Below are 14,035 nucleotides of genomic sequence, written 5' to 3'. Positions count from 1 at the left end.
CAGTGGAAATCCTGGAAGAGTGAGAGACACTGCTCACATCAGTCAGACTTGCCTTTGAAGAGGAAGAACTAGGGTGACAGATGCTTCCTAGGTCACAGAGTCTTATTTAAAAACCATAAAACAACCCAAGAGATGCCAGACAACACAGCTTGGAGCTTGAAATAGTGTACAAGGTCTTCAAAGAGTATATCCTCAAGGAGCCAGCCTCCATCAAGAAGATGCAGCAAGTCAGCAAGCAGCACCTTCATGATTGCTGCTTTAGTTCATGCCTCTAGGTTCCTGCCTTGCTTTCCCTCTAAGGACTGTGACCTGGGATGTGTAAGCCAAATAAGCCATTTCCTCTCCAAGTTGCTTTTGGCTAATGCTTTATGACAGTGGTGGAAACACGAGTTACCATCCCCCATAACCAGAAAAGGAGTACCTGAGAGCAGCAGCGCTGTCTGAAGGCTTGTGCAGCCATGTGCACGGTTTGTGGTTAGAGGAGTGAAGGAGGACTGGAAGACGCCCTTTCCTCCAGCATTCTTGCCTTTGAGGGACCCAGCTAGGCTTTTCTGCTGGAGCCCAGGGCTTCCTTTCCTATCTGTCATGCTAATGGCACTGTTCAACCCACTGTGCTTCTTTCTTAGACCTGTGTCCTTCACATAACTCCATCTCCCAATAGTGGGCCACCATACCCATTCCGGACTGCATGCCACCCATTCTTTTGAAATGGGTGATAGAAGTATGTGGATCCATAGGCAGAGCAGAGGTCCATACAGCAGTGTTGTAGGCCACGCACTATTTCTGGGGAGGCATGGGCCAATGACCATTTACCTCAGCCAGGAAACTAACAGACATAATACAGACACTAACAAAATACAACTTTGCAACCTGGTAAGTTGAATGGGGTCTCTTGCCTGAGCAATAATCACTCAAGACAGCTGAATCACAAAAGGCCCAACCCAGCATTGCCAAGTTTCCAAAACCTGGAATCCTGCAGTGCACCACATGCAAGACTGCAGGCAGCTCAGCAGGTTGAAGAGCGTTCTTTCCAGATAGCCCAGCTCTCTCTGATCTTGCAGCAGGGTTGCTGTTTGAGGCTGTCTCTCAGCAATCCTACAACTTACACATTCCTGAGGAGGAGGGCCTGGTACATCTGTCAATCTCAGGGGATCCCTGAAACCGTTTACTTTCTGAATTGAAAGAGTGTTCTTAAAAGAGAGAGTTCCCAGAGAACTCCCTTTGGTTTCATCTGCCTGTCAAACTTCTGTGTCCTGGAGCTTCCTTCGGTCCTGTTGTTTCAACTCCCCTATAACTGCCTGTGTCTTCGGCTTTCCTCCAGGGTGTGTGAGGAGCTGCAGTATAACAGATCTCTTTAGGAATTTCTTGGGTGTTGAGTTAGAAACCTACTCTGCTCCTCTGAGGGCCTCTGAAGATGCCGAGAACTTTATGTTGGGCCTAAAGCATAGTTAAAACCTCTTGCCAACCTCCTCAGCCAACCTTGGCCATAGGTGAGACGAGCTGCACAGTTCTGTTGGTAGTGCCTTCCTGTAGCATTATTTTGAAAGATTTTGACACTAAGGCCAGATGTACTGGGGACTACTTTGATAATAGGTTAAGATATCTGGTATGGGTGTAGGTGAGTGGATGGCTTACCTTACGGTGGCTAAGAGACAGGGTGAGAGATCACATACCTGCGCTGGTATGCCTCTGCTTTTGTTCCAGCTAGCCTCCAGCCAACAGGATATTATTACCCACGTTTAGGGTTCGTCTACCCTCAGTTACAGTTGAATGTGCTGACTGCATCCTAATGCCTTCCTAGGCACACCAGGTTGTGCTTTATTAATGTCCTAGGATTTTCTCAAACCAATCAAGTTAGAATTAAGATGAACCATAGTGTCATGTCCTTTTTCATACATGTGACGTCTTTCAGTTTTCTTAATGGTGCTAGTCGTTTTGGGAGGTATCGTTGCTGCTCTTGATGCTGTGGTTCTTCTTTTTTTTTTTTTTTCCCTGTTCTTTTTGACTTCTTAAGGGCAGAGACTTTTCTCTGTGCTGTGTTCTAGGGCCTAGTAAGCTAAGCAGAGTTCCCTGATGTGTGGTCTCCACTCAGCATGAGTCTGAGCGTCCACTGCACACTTACTTTCTCATTCGTCAGCTGAGAGAGAGCAAGGCCTTGGAGCTTTTGCATTAAAAAAAGAATCTCAGCCAGGCAGTGTTGGTGCACACCTTTAATCTCAGCACTCTGGAGGCAGAGGCAGGCAGAGCTCTGTGAGTTTGAGGCCAGCCTGGTCACTTTTCCAGTTCCAGGCCAGCCAGGCTACAGAGAGAAACCCTGTTCTCAAAACAAAACAAAACAAAACAAAAATCCAACCAAACAAAAACAACAACCACAAAAAAAGTCTGTAGGCTTGAATGGTGTTTCAGGAAAGAATGTGGTTCACTATGTGACCACCACACATCTCAAGTTCCCATCGCAGGAAATGGTGTGACTTCCTTGCTGCTCTCAGCAGTCTTTACCAATATTGAGGAGTGAGTTGGTCTGGGTATAAAGAAAAGTGCTTTCAAATAACTTCTTCTCTGCATTAGCAGAGACAATTCCTCATCTGGTATTTCTGACTATAAAATAAAGGTGATAATTGGACCAGTGGTTCTGATTTTAACTGGGGCTCCTTTTAAACCCTGCAGGACATTGGTGATTGAGGTAGCCCAGGTTTCGAGTGGAAAACAGGAAACTAGTGTGACCTCCTTGATCCTCACATGGTAGTGAAGCCAGCAAGACAGAGCACAGTGTTTTCCCACTGTGTCTCCCTCCACAGGGGAAGAGTTAAATAGGATTTCAGTGGGGAAATGTAAGCTACTTCTTTCTTTAAGTTGTCCTTTAAACTTGTTTACAGATTACTACAGTTTCTAAATCCTGATCCTTTGAGAGCTGATGAGATCTCTGACCTGCACCAGGTATTACAAACTCTAAAGATAGAAGAGCAAACAAGAGAAACTAGTATTGTTATTAAGCCTCCTTTCTCCCTTCAGATTCCCTTAGATTGGTTTTCCCCAAGTCCTGGTTTTTGCAGAATCCAGAGATTCACTGCTATAGTGCAGTGCCTATGTCTTATTAGGGGAACAAATGGTCTTTAGTTTGGGTGGTCGTAGTGTTTTCCAGGAAGCATGTATTCTAGGTTTTTACATGATGATCTCCAAGAAAACAGTTTTCTTCTTGGTAAAGCCCTTAATACTCTGCCGCCTCGTAAGGAAGACCTGGCTGCTGTTGTCTAATGTCTGTGTTGGTTAGTTGCAGAAGGTGAAGCTGGGCACATTGCAGCCTGGTGTGGTGCTCCGGAACAGGATCGAGCCCTGCCTCACACTGGATAAATCACCTCTGTCAGCAGACCTGAAGAAGGTGAACGTGTTCTTAAAGCCAGACTCCTGAGGAAATGCCAGCCTTTTCCAGCACAGAGGGTTACTTTGTTTTGCTTTGTCTGTTCCGTTCTAAGAGCGATGGGTATGGAATCCGAGCGATGGGCTTTGTGCATCCTGGGTGTGCATTTATCGCTGAACCATACCCCAGCCTCATAGGAGAATTTTAAATAAACACTTCTAAGGCTACATTGCATAATTCTTGCTTCTGAAGTTCTCTTGAAATCTTTTGTGATTTATTTCTCATGTAGTCATAAAGTCTAGATTAACTAACTTCCCAGAAGATTAACTATTTTATACAAAACCCCATTGTGCAACTGTTGGTCCTGTTCTGAAGTAACTTTTCTTTTCTTTTTTTTTGACACAGTCTCTCTGTGTAGCTCTGACTGTTCTGGAATTGACTCTGTAGACCAGTCTGGCCTCGAACTCAGATAGATCTGCCTGCCTCTGCATCCTGAGTGCTGGGATTAAAGGCATGTGCCACCACCTCCCAGATGTTCTGAAGTAAATTTTCAGATAGGCCTTTGGAGGGAGGTTAGAACACATTCTAGGACAGTTGTAATAGTTGTTTGCCCATCCTTTTCAAAATTTCATTATAACCTAGAGATTTCTCTTGGTAAATCAGTTAAACATATTTGTGTTTCCTTCCTGATTTTAAAGAAAAGGCGAAGGTTTGCTTTTGAATAATAAGAAGCCAAAGCATAAGAATGAACAGAATGAGAAGAGATTGTGAGGTTTTGAGTAGAGAGGAGCTTTTACGGGGTAAAAGATAGTAGACAGGTGCAGAGTGGCTGACTTAAGAGGGCAGGAGGGACACGGGGACAAGTAAACAGCCACACTCTGCTGGTTGATTATTGTTGTTGTTTTAGATTTGTTTGCTTGTTTCTCAAAACCGGGTTTCTCTGTGTTATTCTGGCTGTCCTCAAACTCACTCTGTACACCAGGCTGGCCTTGAACTTACAGAGATCCTCCAGCCTCTACCTCCAAAATGCTGGGATTAAAAGCTTTTTTTTTGTTTGTTTGTTTTGGTTTGGTTTGGTTTTTATCTCGTCTGTTTCTTGATTGTGCCCTACCAGTGTGTATTATTCTAAGTGGTGGATAACTAGAGTCACTTTCTGGAGAATGTTTCATGGTACTACTTAAAACTGTTCCAGGCATTTTCACCCTGCCACCCTGTCTTCCTGCTGTGTTAGGTTCCATGATGACAAGATTTGCCTCACTGTCTAAGCTGCTTGTCAGGACAGTATCTCTCTTCAGTGTGAACAAACTGCCGACTGTAAACATTCTGATGATAATCCTTCACCTAAAAAAGGAGAAACCAAACCAAACTCCATGCAGGGAGTAGAGACTGCTAGAAAGTAGGCATCACTAGGCGAAATGCTATGGGCCTGCACTCCCAGCAACTTGGGAGACTGAGGCACAAGGATTCCCTGAGCTCAGGACTTTGGAGTCAGCATGGGCAGCACAATGAGACTTGATTTCTAACAAGGAAACTACTGCCATAAATACAAGAAGATATTGCATCTGTTTGACAGTAACATTTTGTATTTCTGCTTTTGAGGTGCAGGAACTTCCTTTCAGCTGGATCAGGATCTTGTTACAATTGACCATAGTGGCAAACACAAAGGGAGAGAAGGAACCCTTGCTCCGTGCTGGATGTGTCCCTAGCCCTTTCAGTGAAGGGAAAGCTGTACTCACTGATGTTCTCCAGGCCTGGGGGAAGCAAGCAGCTGTGCTGTGACCACATCTATCCAAATCTACAACAAGGCTGGTGTTGAAAGTGTCAAGGGAAGGGGTACTGTTTAAAAAGGAACGCCCTGTGAACATTACCACAGCAAACCTCTCGGCATGCTGCTGGCAGTGTTGTAAACAAGCCAAGAAAATCAGTATGTGTCTTGATTGAACATACATTGTAGAGAGCTGATTGGTTCCTGAAACATGTACAGGAAAATGAGGGGAAAGCAAGCCAAAGATGAATGTAACAACAGGGTTCAACTGGGGCTCCAGCTGTCTAGCCAGAGAAGTACTTTGTGAGAGCTAACAGAAGAGCTGAGCTGCTGGATCTGTTCCCTGTGGATTCATGGCTTAATGTGCAAGAAGAAAAGGACCGGACTTAGACTTTAAATGGTTGCTGATGTAGTTTATACCTGCAATCTCAGGAAGAACAATTCATGGACAGCTAGAGTTACATGAAACCCTCTCAGCACACACAAAGTTGAAGGGCAGGAACATTCAGAAACCAAAGAGTAAGAAGTAACAAAAGCATCTTTATAAGTAGTAGGTGTGAGGTATGAAATGCAAGTGAGCGGAGAGAGCAACATAGAATCGAGACTCAGGTTTAACTAAGGTCTGAAACTAGATTGCTAGGAAAAGGAACAGGGCAAGAGGTTCTCTGAGGAGGGACAGTGAACATTTTGTGGACCCAAATGACATGAATTCGCATGTTGATGTTGACAGTTCCTAACTAGCACAAATGAACAGACTTTGGATAAGCACATGGCTTTGACCCGTCTGAACTCAGATATAGAGGTCATGAAAGTTGCTATGGAAGAAGTGATCCCTGCAGAGGTCAAGTTTCAGAATAACCACAGGCTTGTACCCAGCTGCTCTGGGGACCTAGGGCTTGAGCATTTAGTTATTCCAGTCCTACAAAGAGGTCTATACTTAGGTTCTCAGTGAGCTATGTGGGTAGAAATAGGTTTTCAGGTTTGTAAAATCTCAAGAAAATGTACTTCCTCTACCCCATGTCCAGAAACTACTGAAGTCTCTTCTCAAGAGTGTCAAGAATGAAGATCACATGAGCTGCAGGCAAAGGAGGAAGCTGCCACATGGCCCTTGAGCTCAGCTGGAAGCTCAGGGCTTTGGGAAGGAGGGTAGCACAGAGAATTCAATACCTTTTGGGAAAGCATACTTGTGGTCTCAGACTTCTGAAACATTCTGGTTTTAGTGATAGGTAGAGGGAATAATTTGCCAATAAAAGCATGTAGGTAAGGTGGCATATATCTGTAATCCCAGCACCTGGAAAGCTGTGGCAAGAGAATCAAAAGTTTGGGACTAGAGAGTAATGGCTCAACATTAGAGAGTACTTGTTGTTCTTGCAGAAGACCCAGTTTGCTCTTCAGCACCCACATGGTGGCCCAGAACTGTCTGTCCAATTCCAGTGGATCTTGTGGCCCTCCACTGGCATGAATATGGTGCACAAACAACACATGCAGACAGAGCACCCATTCATGTGGAAAAAAGAGCCTGGGGCTAGCCTACCAAGATCCTGTTTCAAAAATCAAATAAGGAATAGTTTTACAATGAGGCAGATGGCCTGGCAGATTATTAAGGGACTAGGAGACAAAGCCATATTCTTGTTGCAGTGTGCTTTAGTCATCTGGTTTGGGCTGGCTACTCAGTAGACCCTTTAATAGTGTCAAAGAACCAGTAGTTTTAAAATAGGGATTTGATAGTTGGGAAGTGTCCGTGCAGAGCTCATAGTAGGTCTTAGACCACCAGAATAGGCCATGCGTGCAGGTGTCCTGGTGGTGACAGTGAGATGCGTGGAGCTTGGAGACAGAAGGTTCCCTTGTCATTTATGTCTTTCTCTTCCCCTCCCCCCACTGTCTTCTCTGTAGGCTCTTCAAAGAAACAAGTTTCCAGGACCCAGCCACACTGCATCTTACTCTTGGCCTCCTATTGCACGTGGCTGTGATGTGGTTGTCATTTCTCACTGTGGAAATGACCCCTTGTTGTACCTGCCACCGCTGCTTACGATTTTGCAGATGGGGGGCTGCTACAAGTCATTACCAAGTAGAAATGGAGTAAGTTGGAGATCATTTTGAAATGGATTAAATGTTTGCTTTCAAATGACACGTCTATATTTGTTTGGTAAAGAAAAGATTGTATTACTAAAATTTTCCCAAACCACTAGACTAGAAGCTGAATTATCAGCCTGACTTGTTGGCACAGGCCGATTTTCCCAGTATTTGGGACACTGAGGCAATAGGATTACAAATTTGAGGCCAGCCTGGGCTAAATAATGAATTTGAGGTCAGCCTTGGATACACATTAAGACACTGTTAGAACACGGTAAACCTGGGCTATTAGAAAGTAGCCTTTGCTTTCTCAGTGTTGTGTCTCCAAGTTCACAATAACTCTTCCTGAGGTCCATCCATGGGCCTTGCTGGGCACAAGAGTCGTGGCTTTTTAGAGTTGAATGTAGAGTCTGTAAAATGATGTTAGCATAATTCATATAATTGTCACCCCAGCGGATGAGATGGTCAGGCCATGTCTTATTACTGCATTGGTGCAAGGGAAGCTGCTGGCTTAACTGACAAGTGGTGAGTATGTGATTAGAAGTTCGGTTTCTGTTGTAATTCTCTGTGCTATGATTGATAGCACGAGATGATGTTTTAATAATCTTTGCCCATGAATAAGAAAGGAGGGAAATGGGACACAAGGACAAACTGGTGATGGATAGTAAGGCACTGTAGAGAACAGTTGTTATAAAACCTCCATCCCAGATCACAGCACAAAAGATGCAGTACAGATGCTTACTGAGTTGTGTGTGTTTTGTTGTTTGTTTTTCCTAATCCTACCATGCAGTATGATGATTTATCTTGGAAATTTACACTAGTTTTGTATGGACTTCAATGGATGCATTTACGCCCCTGAGTTAGGTTAGCAAGTAGCTGGGCCCAGCTGATGGCGGAAGTGCCATTTTGTGCTGAGGCAGACCAGAGCCTCTTTTAGGGCTGAAAGTGACATCCAGCCCTTACCCTATGTGTCCTCTGTTTTCTCCTTGTCTCCACAGACAGCCTGCTTTCAGGCCCGTGGAGAAGTTGGCACCTGTTGGGACCTTCCTAGAAGGAGGAGGAGACTAGGCTCATTGATGAAACCATTAAGTGGTGGCAGGCAGGCCACCTGGGGAGTGAGGCCAGTGGAGAGCTGAGTTCAGGAGGCAGTCTCCTGGGGAAGAGGCAGTGCCTCTCTTAAGCCATTCCTTCATTCCAGTGCTTAGGAGCAGGAGCGGAGCCAGACTTCTGGGTGCTTAGTTTCTTGCTGATACATTAGCTGTGCAGCCGTGAGGACCGACTCCGCCTCTGTGGAGCCTCAGACTCTTATCCTGTGGAATAAAACAATAATTGGCCCTACCGTGTAAGAGTATGCTAGGGTTTAAAAGACCGAGGGAGTGCATTAGCTCAGCTGAAGAACTAGTTCAGTGTTTCTAAACCCACTCTAGTGAAATGATAACTTTGCTCATCTGTATGGTGGTGATAGGAGACGGTCTGGATGTTTCACAGATGCTGTGTTTGATTCCTCACGACTATCCGAAGTCACTTGGATCTGTTTGTCTTTGCAGCCTCTTGCAGTCATCGTGTGTCCAGGGTGGAAAAAGGCTCAGTTTATTTTTGAGTTGTTGGGAGACTATAGCATGTCCTCCAGGCCTCTTCATCCTGTGTTATTAACAATTGGACTTCACAAAGACGAAGCCAAAAATATGAAGCTTCCAAGGGGATGTAAGCATCCTTTCCAAGCTTGTTGGGTTTTTTTGCAGAAGTCAGTGAGCTTCTGTGTATTTACAGGGTTGTTATTAATGTTCTCAAGGGATGGATAGTACCGGGCTTTGTATGTTTAAGTGGGCAATTATATCTTAACCAATTGGATCTAAAAAATAAAAAAAAATAAAAAAAAAAAAAGAAGTCAGTGAGCTTGCCTAGGTAGCTGGGACCTCAGTTGCTAGCCATTGGTCCTGACTTGACTTCTTAGTTACCAGTGGGTGTCAGTGGTGAAGGTTCGGTCTTGACTCGGGTCTGTGAAAAGTGCATGATTTCCTTCAGTTGTCAAATCAAATGCTACTGAACATTCACTGTCAGATGCTGTGCACAGGGCTGAGGAAATCTGCCTCTTAGGCAAGCAGAGTCATGGCAGCAGGCGGGTGGTCAGATATTGCAGGCTCAGACAGGGTGGACAGGGGCTTACTTGCCTTGCTCACCCAGTAGAAAAATGAGCGCTGAGAAGGAAGTGGAATCATGGTGAAGGAAGTATTGGAGAAACCCGTAGAAAACCTAAAGATGCTCATTGTTTTTTCTGAATGTAGGTGATGTGATTGTCACAACGCCACACAGCCTTCTGAGACTTCTCACGTACCGAAGCTTGTTATTCCTTAGACTCTGCCACCTGGTTCTGGATGAAGTGCACGTACTGTTCTTCGAAGCTAACGAACAAGTGAGTAGACATACTGGGTGTCCACTGCTATTCATCATAGTATCACGAATGTTTCTGAAATGTGTCAGCTCCTCGCTGATTTAAGAGTTAAACTCTGTAGTTAATAGTGCTATACTGTTCTGTAGCATGCTTATTATTGCTTGTAACAACTTATTTTAAACCTGTGCCCTGTGCATGCTAGGGAGACACTCTCCTGCTGAGCCATACACTCTGAGTTTTTTGAAGCATTTGTTAGGAGCTGACAAGCCAACCAAGAGCAGTAGTTTTGGGAGTGATGGTAGCCCCAGGTAGGGCTCAGGCTTTGTCTCTTAGTGACTGTGGCTCCTTTGAAGTCGGAGCGCATTCCCAAGCTGGTTCTTACCTGATCTGCTTTGCATCAGTGCTTGTCTGAGCAGCGGACAGTCTGTTGTTGTCAGCATGTCTGCCCTGCAGAAACTGGGGCCTGCCTTGTATTTTGCTTTGTTTTCCATGCCAACTTGTAAACAGTGGGTTCCTATTTGCTTAGTTTCTATTTCCTTGGCTTGTTAGAAAATAATGCAAATTGATCATTGTGTCTATTCGTCCTATGTGTTGGTTGTTTTTATTTGCTGGGGTCATCTTTCTGTAAGTGAGTTTTGAAGTCTTTAACATAAGCATGCTAACCCCTTGTCACAAACATCCAGTAGAATTTTATAGTGTTTGTTGACAGTGTATTTTCTTCTTTTGAAAACGTTTTTTCATTTTTATTTTTGGAAAGTCTTTCAACACACTAAAAACATTAGAGTCCCTGAATTCTGTGTTCTAGCTAATTCTTTATTTTGAAACAAAGATTAAATTTACTAATTTTTCAGATGTTTGCCATATTAGATAACTTTAAAAAAAACGTTGAAGTGGAGGAGCGGGAGTCTGCGCCACACCAGATTGTAGCCGTGGGTGTTCACTGGAACAGACACATAGAGCATCTAGTCAGAGAGTTCATGAAGGATCCCCACGTCGTGATCACTGCCCTGGAGGAGGCTGCCCTCTACGGCAGTGTCCAGCAGGTGATGGGGAGGGACTGGTGTGCATGAGTGAATAGACACCTGAGTATTCGCACACTCTTGTGCATGTCATTTAAAAGAGAAATAGTCTTGCAAATGGTGTTTCACTTAAAGCAGCCCCTTGAATACAAACAAGTTGTATTCGTGCTGCCTGTTAGATGATAACTGTGCTTTGTCCTCAAATTTGTAAGCATAAGTTACATTTATATTTATTTCCTTTGCACTTTCTTGTTACAAGAATAATCTCTGGGAGAAGTGCAGCTGCGGAGCTTTGACAGCTCAGAAACCACTTGTTTCCGTGTTCATCGGCAGGTAGTGCATCTGTGCCTGGAGTGCGAGAAAACCTCGACTTTACTCCAAGTTCTTGACTTTGTTCCAAGTCAGGCCCAGAAGACCTTGATCTTTACCTGCTCCGTAGCAGAGACAGAGATTGTATGTAAGGTAAGCCTGTGCTCACACTGGGACATGTCCACCATTGGTGGGAGCCAGAGCAGACTCTGCTGGACAGAAATGTGCGGAGAGGGCTAGGGAGATGCAGTCTCACAGGGTAGCACAGGCTCTGGAGGCTGTGAGGCTGTGAGGCTGTGTCAGAGGAAGTGTGCAAGCTTTGTTTGGTGAAAACACGTGAGCATCAGTACTCGTAAGAAAACTAAGTCGGTCGTCTACATTGTGGACGGAAGAGTCAAACACGTTGTAAGGTTTAGCCTTTTTAATCTAATTCTATAAACATTAATGCTAAAGAGTAGAAACAAAGCCAAATACAAAATGAAAAACCCAGCACCATGTCTTTCTTTCCATCATAATAAGCTACAACATACAGCTTAAAAGGCCTTATTAAGGGTAGCACGCATATCTGATGTAGCTGTACACATGTGTATGTGTGCTCAGACGTCCATGTTATCTAAAAGGGAAATAGTTTTGCAAATAGTGTTTCACTAAAAGCAGATCTTTAGGTGAGATCTGTAGACCCTTGGGGATGGTTTATACTACTGCTGCTGATTCAGACTCGACCCTGGTGGGTACCAGTGGAACCATGGGCTGAGCTCACGTGGGCGTGGCGATGAACTGACGGCTTTGATTTCATCTTTAGGTAGTAGAAAGCAATTCAATATTTTGCTTGAAAATGCATAAAGAAATGGCTTTTAATTTAAAAAGTATTTTGGAACAGTGGAAGAAGAAGTTAAGCTCTGGCTCCCATATTGTGTTAAGTAAGTACTTTAATTTCTATTCAGACAAGACTGAGCAGTAGGGATCATCTCTCCAATTTCTCATCTTCAGATGGCTCATGGTTTTTAAGGTTTCAGAATTCAGTCTAAAATGAAAAATTAGTCTCCTTCTTAAAAGGCAAATCTAGGTACCACAGGGTTCTCAGCTTAGCAGGCAGAGTTCTTCCTGGAGTTCCAGTTTGGTTCCCCTATGTATAAAGTCTATGCTGGTCTGTGCATCTGTTTGTCCATTCATTCATACATTCATGTACACATCTGAAATGATATTAAGGTTAATCACAGAAACATAAAGGTCAGGATGTCCACAGCAAGGGAAAACTCTCTGGGCAGCCTGATTACACCAGAGGAAGGGAATTTTCAAGCTAAAAGAGAGCCCACTGTCCTCTGGAATTTTATCAGTATATTGTAGCATTTTTTTGTGGCGGGGAGAGGGAGAAAAATGGTGCTTTGCATATTTAAAGTGTGATGCAGGTTGTGGGCATAGCTTAATGGTTGAGCTTCTGCCTAGCAGGCATGAGCCCTGACTTCAGTCCTCTGCACCTCAAATAAGGAAACAAAATATCATACAGAAACATGGTACAGTGTGGGTTCTGGGCCTGTTAATCAGAGTTTATGCAGAAACACCCATTTATGGGACCTTAGAGAAACTCTTTTCTCCAGCCTTAACAGATGACTGCATACCGCTCTTGGCCATCACCGATGCCACATGCGTGGTTCACTTCAGCTTTCCTTCCTCACCAAAAGTATTTGGTGGACGCCTGTATTGCATGTCTGATCATTTTCAGAGTTTAACTGAGCAGGTTTGATCAATTTTTATAATGTTTCTTGTTTCGTGTGTGTGTGTGTGTGTGTGTGTGTGTGTGTGTGTCTGTGGTATGTATATGTGTGTGTGTGGTATGTATATATGTGTGTGTGTGGTATGTATGTGTGTGTGGTATGTATATGTGTGTGTGGTATGTATATGTGTGTGGTATGTATATGTGTGTGTGTGGTATGTATATGCGTGTGTGTGGTATGTATATGTGTGTGTGTGGTGTGTGTATGTATATATGTGTGTGTGTGTGTGTGTGTGTGTGTGTGTGTGTGTGTGTGTGTGTGTGTGTGTGTGTTGAAGGAGAACAGATGGTGAGGATGGCCTGCATCTTTTCTTCACGTCCAATTTTAAGGGCTCACCTGCAGAGCAGGGAGGTAAGAAAACGAAATCTGTCCTACTGCTGACGGAGAGGAATGCCAGCCATGCCGTCGGGGTCCTGCGATACTTGGAGCGAGCAGATGCCAAAATTCCATCGGAGCTGTATGAGTTTACTGCAGGGGTCCTGGAAGCCAAAGAAGATAAGAAAGCTAGAAGACCTCTCTGTCCATATCTTAAAGCTTTTGGCTTTTGCAAGTAAGCCAGTGCTTTTTTAACTTGAGTAGTGCCGTGCTTTGAAATTCATAGGTAATAAACGTGACCCTTGATGAAACTATCATACTCTTACTCCCTGTGTCAGCCCACTCAATGCAAAAGGAGCACCCAGAGGTTCCCCCGTGGTAGAAATGACCAGCTACCTAGAGCTGTGAGCACTGGCAGGCTTGGGGTGTTTTAAGTGAGACATACAATACATGTCAGTGGAATCGGAGTCCTAGATCCATACATGTGCATACAGTACCCTGGCCGAGTCTCCCCTTACTCTCTGACCTCACAATCCCCTTCCCAGTTCGTAGCAGCCACAGCTCTACTTCCTGATGTGCTTGAGTTTCCAGTTGCCACGTGGAAGGGGACAGATAGTACTTGCTTTTCTGTGACTGGTTAGTTTTACTTATTTCCTCCATTTGCTACAAATGATAGGACCTCATTTTCCTCCGTAACTGAACATTACAGTGCTATGCTTGCACCCTATTTTCTTTTTACATTAATTTATTGATCAGTATTGATTGTGTTAGGTTGCTTTTCTGTTGGTATTATAAAATATTCTGATCAAAAGCAACTTAGAGAAGGTTTATTTCAGTTTCTATTTTTATTTTGTGGCTCTGTACTCTGTTCTGTGACTGTATCGCCATGTATGTATCCACTTTTAGGTAATGGGCCTGTGGCAGTTTGCAGTTGGTGCTGTTATGTCCTGTGCTGTTCTGAATGTCCTCATGCATGGTTTTAGGGATTAGATGTGCCCTCTTGTGGGTGACAAAGTAGAGGAGAGGTTT

The 14,035-nt window shown here is 44.1% G+C and overlaps 1 protein-coding gene across 8 annotated transcripts in view; it reads left to right on the top strand.

Annotated features, from left to right (window-relative positions):
- Positions 1 to 14,035, top strand: part of Tdrd12 (tudor domain containing 12) — a 72,358-nt gene that overhangs the window by 39,109 nt on the left and 19,214 nt on the right. For 6 of the 8 annotated variants that reach the window (XM_017590063.3, XM_039100861.2, XM_063277978.1 and 3 more), the window contains 10 exons: positions 2,877 to 2,937; positions 3,272 to 3,379; positions 7,017 to 7,202; positions 8,744 to 8,900; positions 9,482 to 9,609; positions 10,440 to 10,631; positions 10,941 to 11,069; positions 11,719 to 11,836; positions 12,515 to 12,654; positions 13,021 to 13,241. In XM_017590063.3, coding sequence (XP_017445552.1) covers positions 2,877 to 2,937; positions 3,272 to 3,379; positions 7,017 to 7,202; positions 8,744 to 8,900; positions 9,482 to 9,609; positions 10,440 to 10,631; positions 10,941 to 11,069; positions 11,719 to 11,836; positions 12,515 to 12,654; positions 13,021 to 13,241 — 1,440 coding nt within the window. Of the gene's footprint in view, positions 1 to 2,876; positions 2,938 to 3,271; positions 3,380 to 5,889; positions 5,965 to 7,016; positions 7,203 to 8,743; positions 8,901 to 9,481; positions 9,610 to 10,439; positions 10,632 to 10,940; positions 11,070 to 11,718; positions 11,837 to 12,514; positions 12,655 to 13,020; positions 13,242 to 14,035 lie in introns of those variants that run through there. The other 2 variants (XM_063277999.1, XM_039100864.2) reach the window with 2 other exon arrangements.

The sequence above is a fragment of the Rattus norvegicus genome, chromosome 1 (assembly GCF_036323735.1).
Source record: "Rattus norvegicus strain BN/NHsdMcwi chromosome 1, GRCr8, whole genome shotgun sequence".
In the NCBI taxonomy this organism is placed as follows: domain Eukaryota; kingdom Metazoa; phylum Chordata; class Mammalia; order Rodentia; family Muridae; genus Rattus; species Rattus norvegicus.
This window is presented reverse-complemented; position numbering and strand designations above follow the sequence as displayed.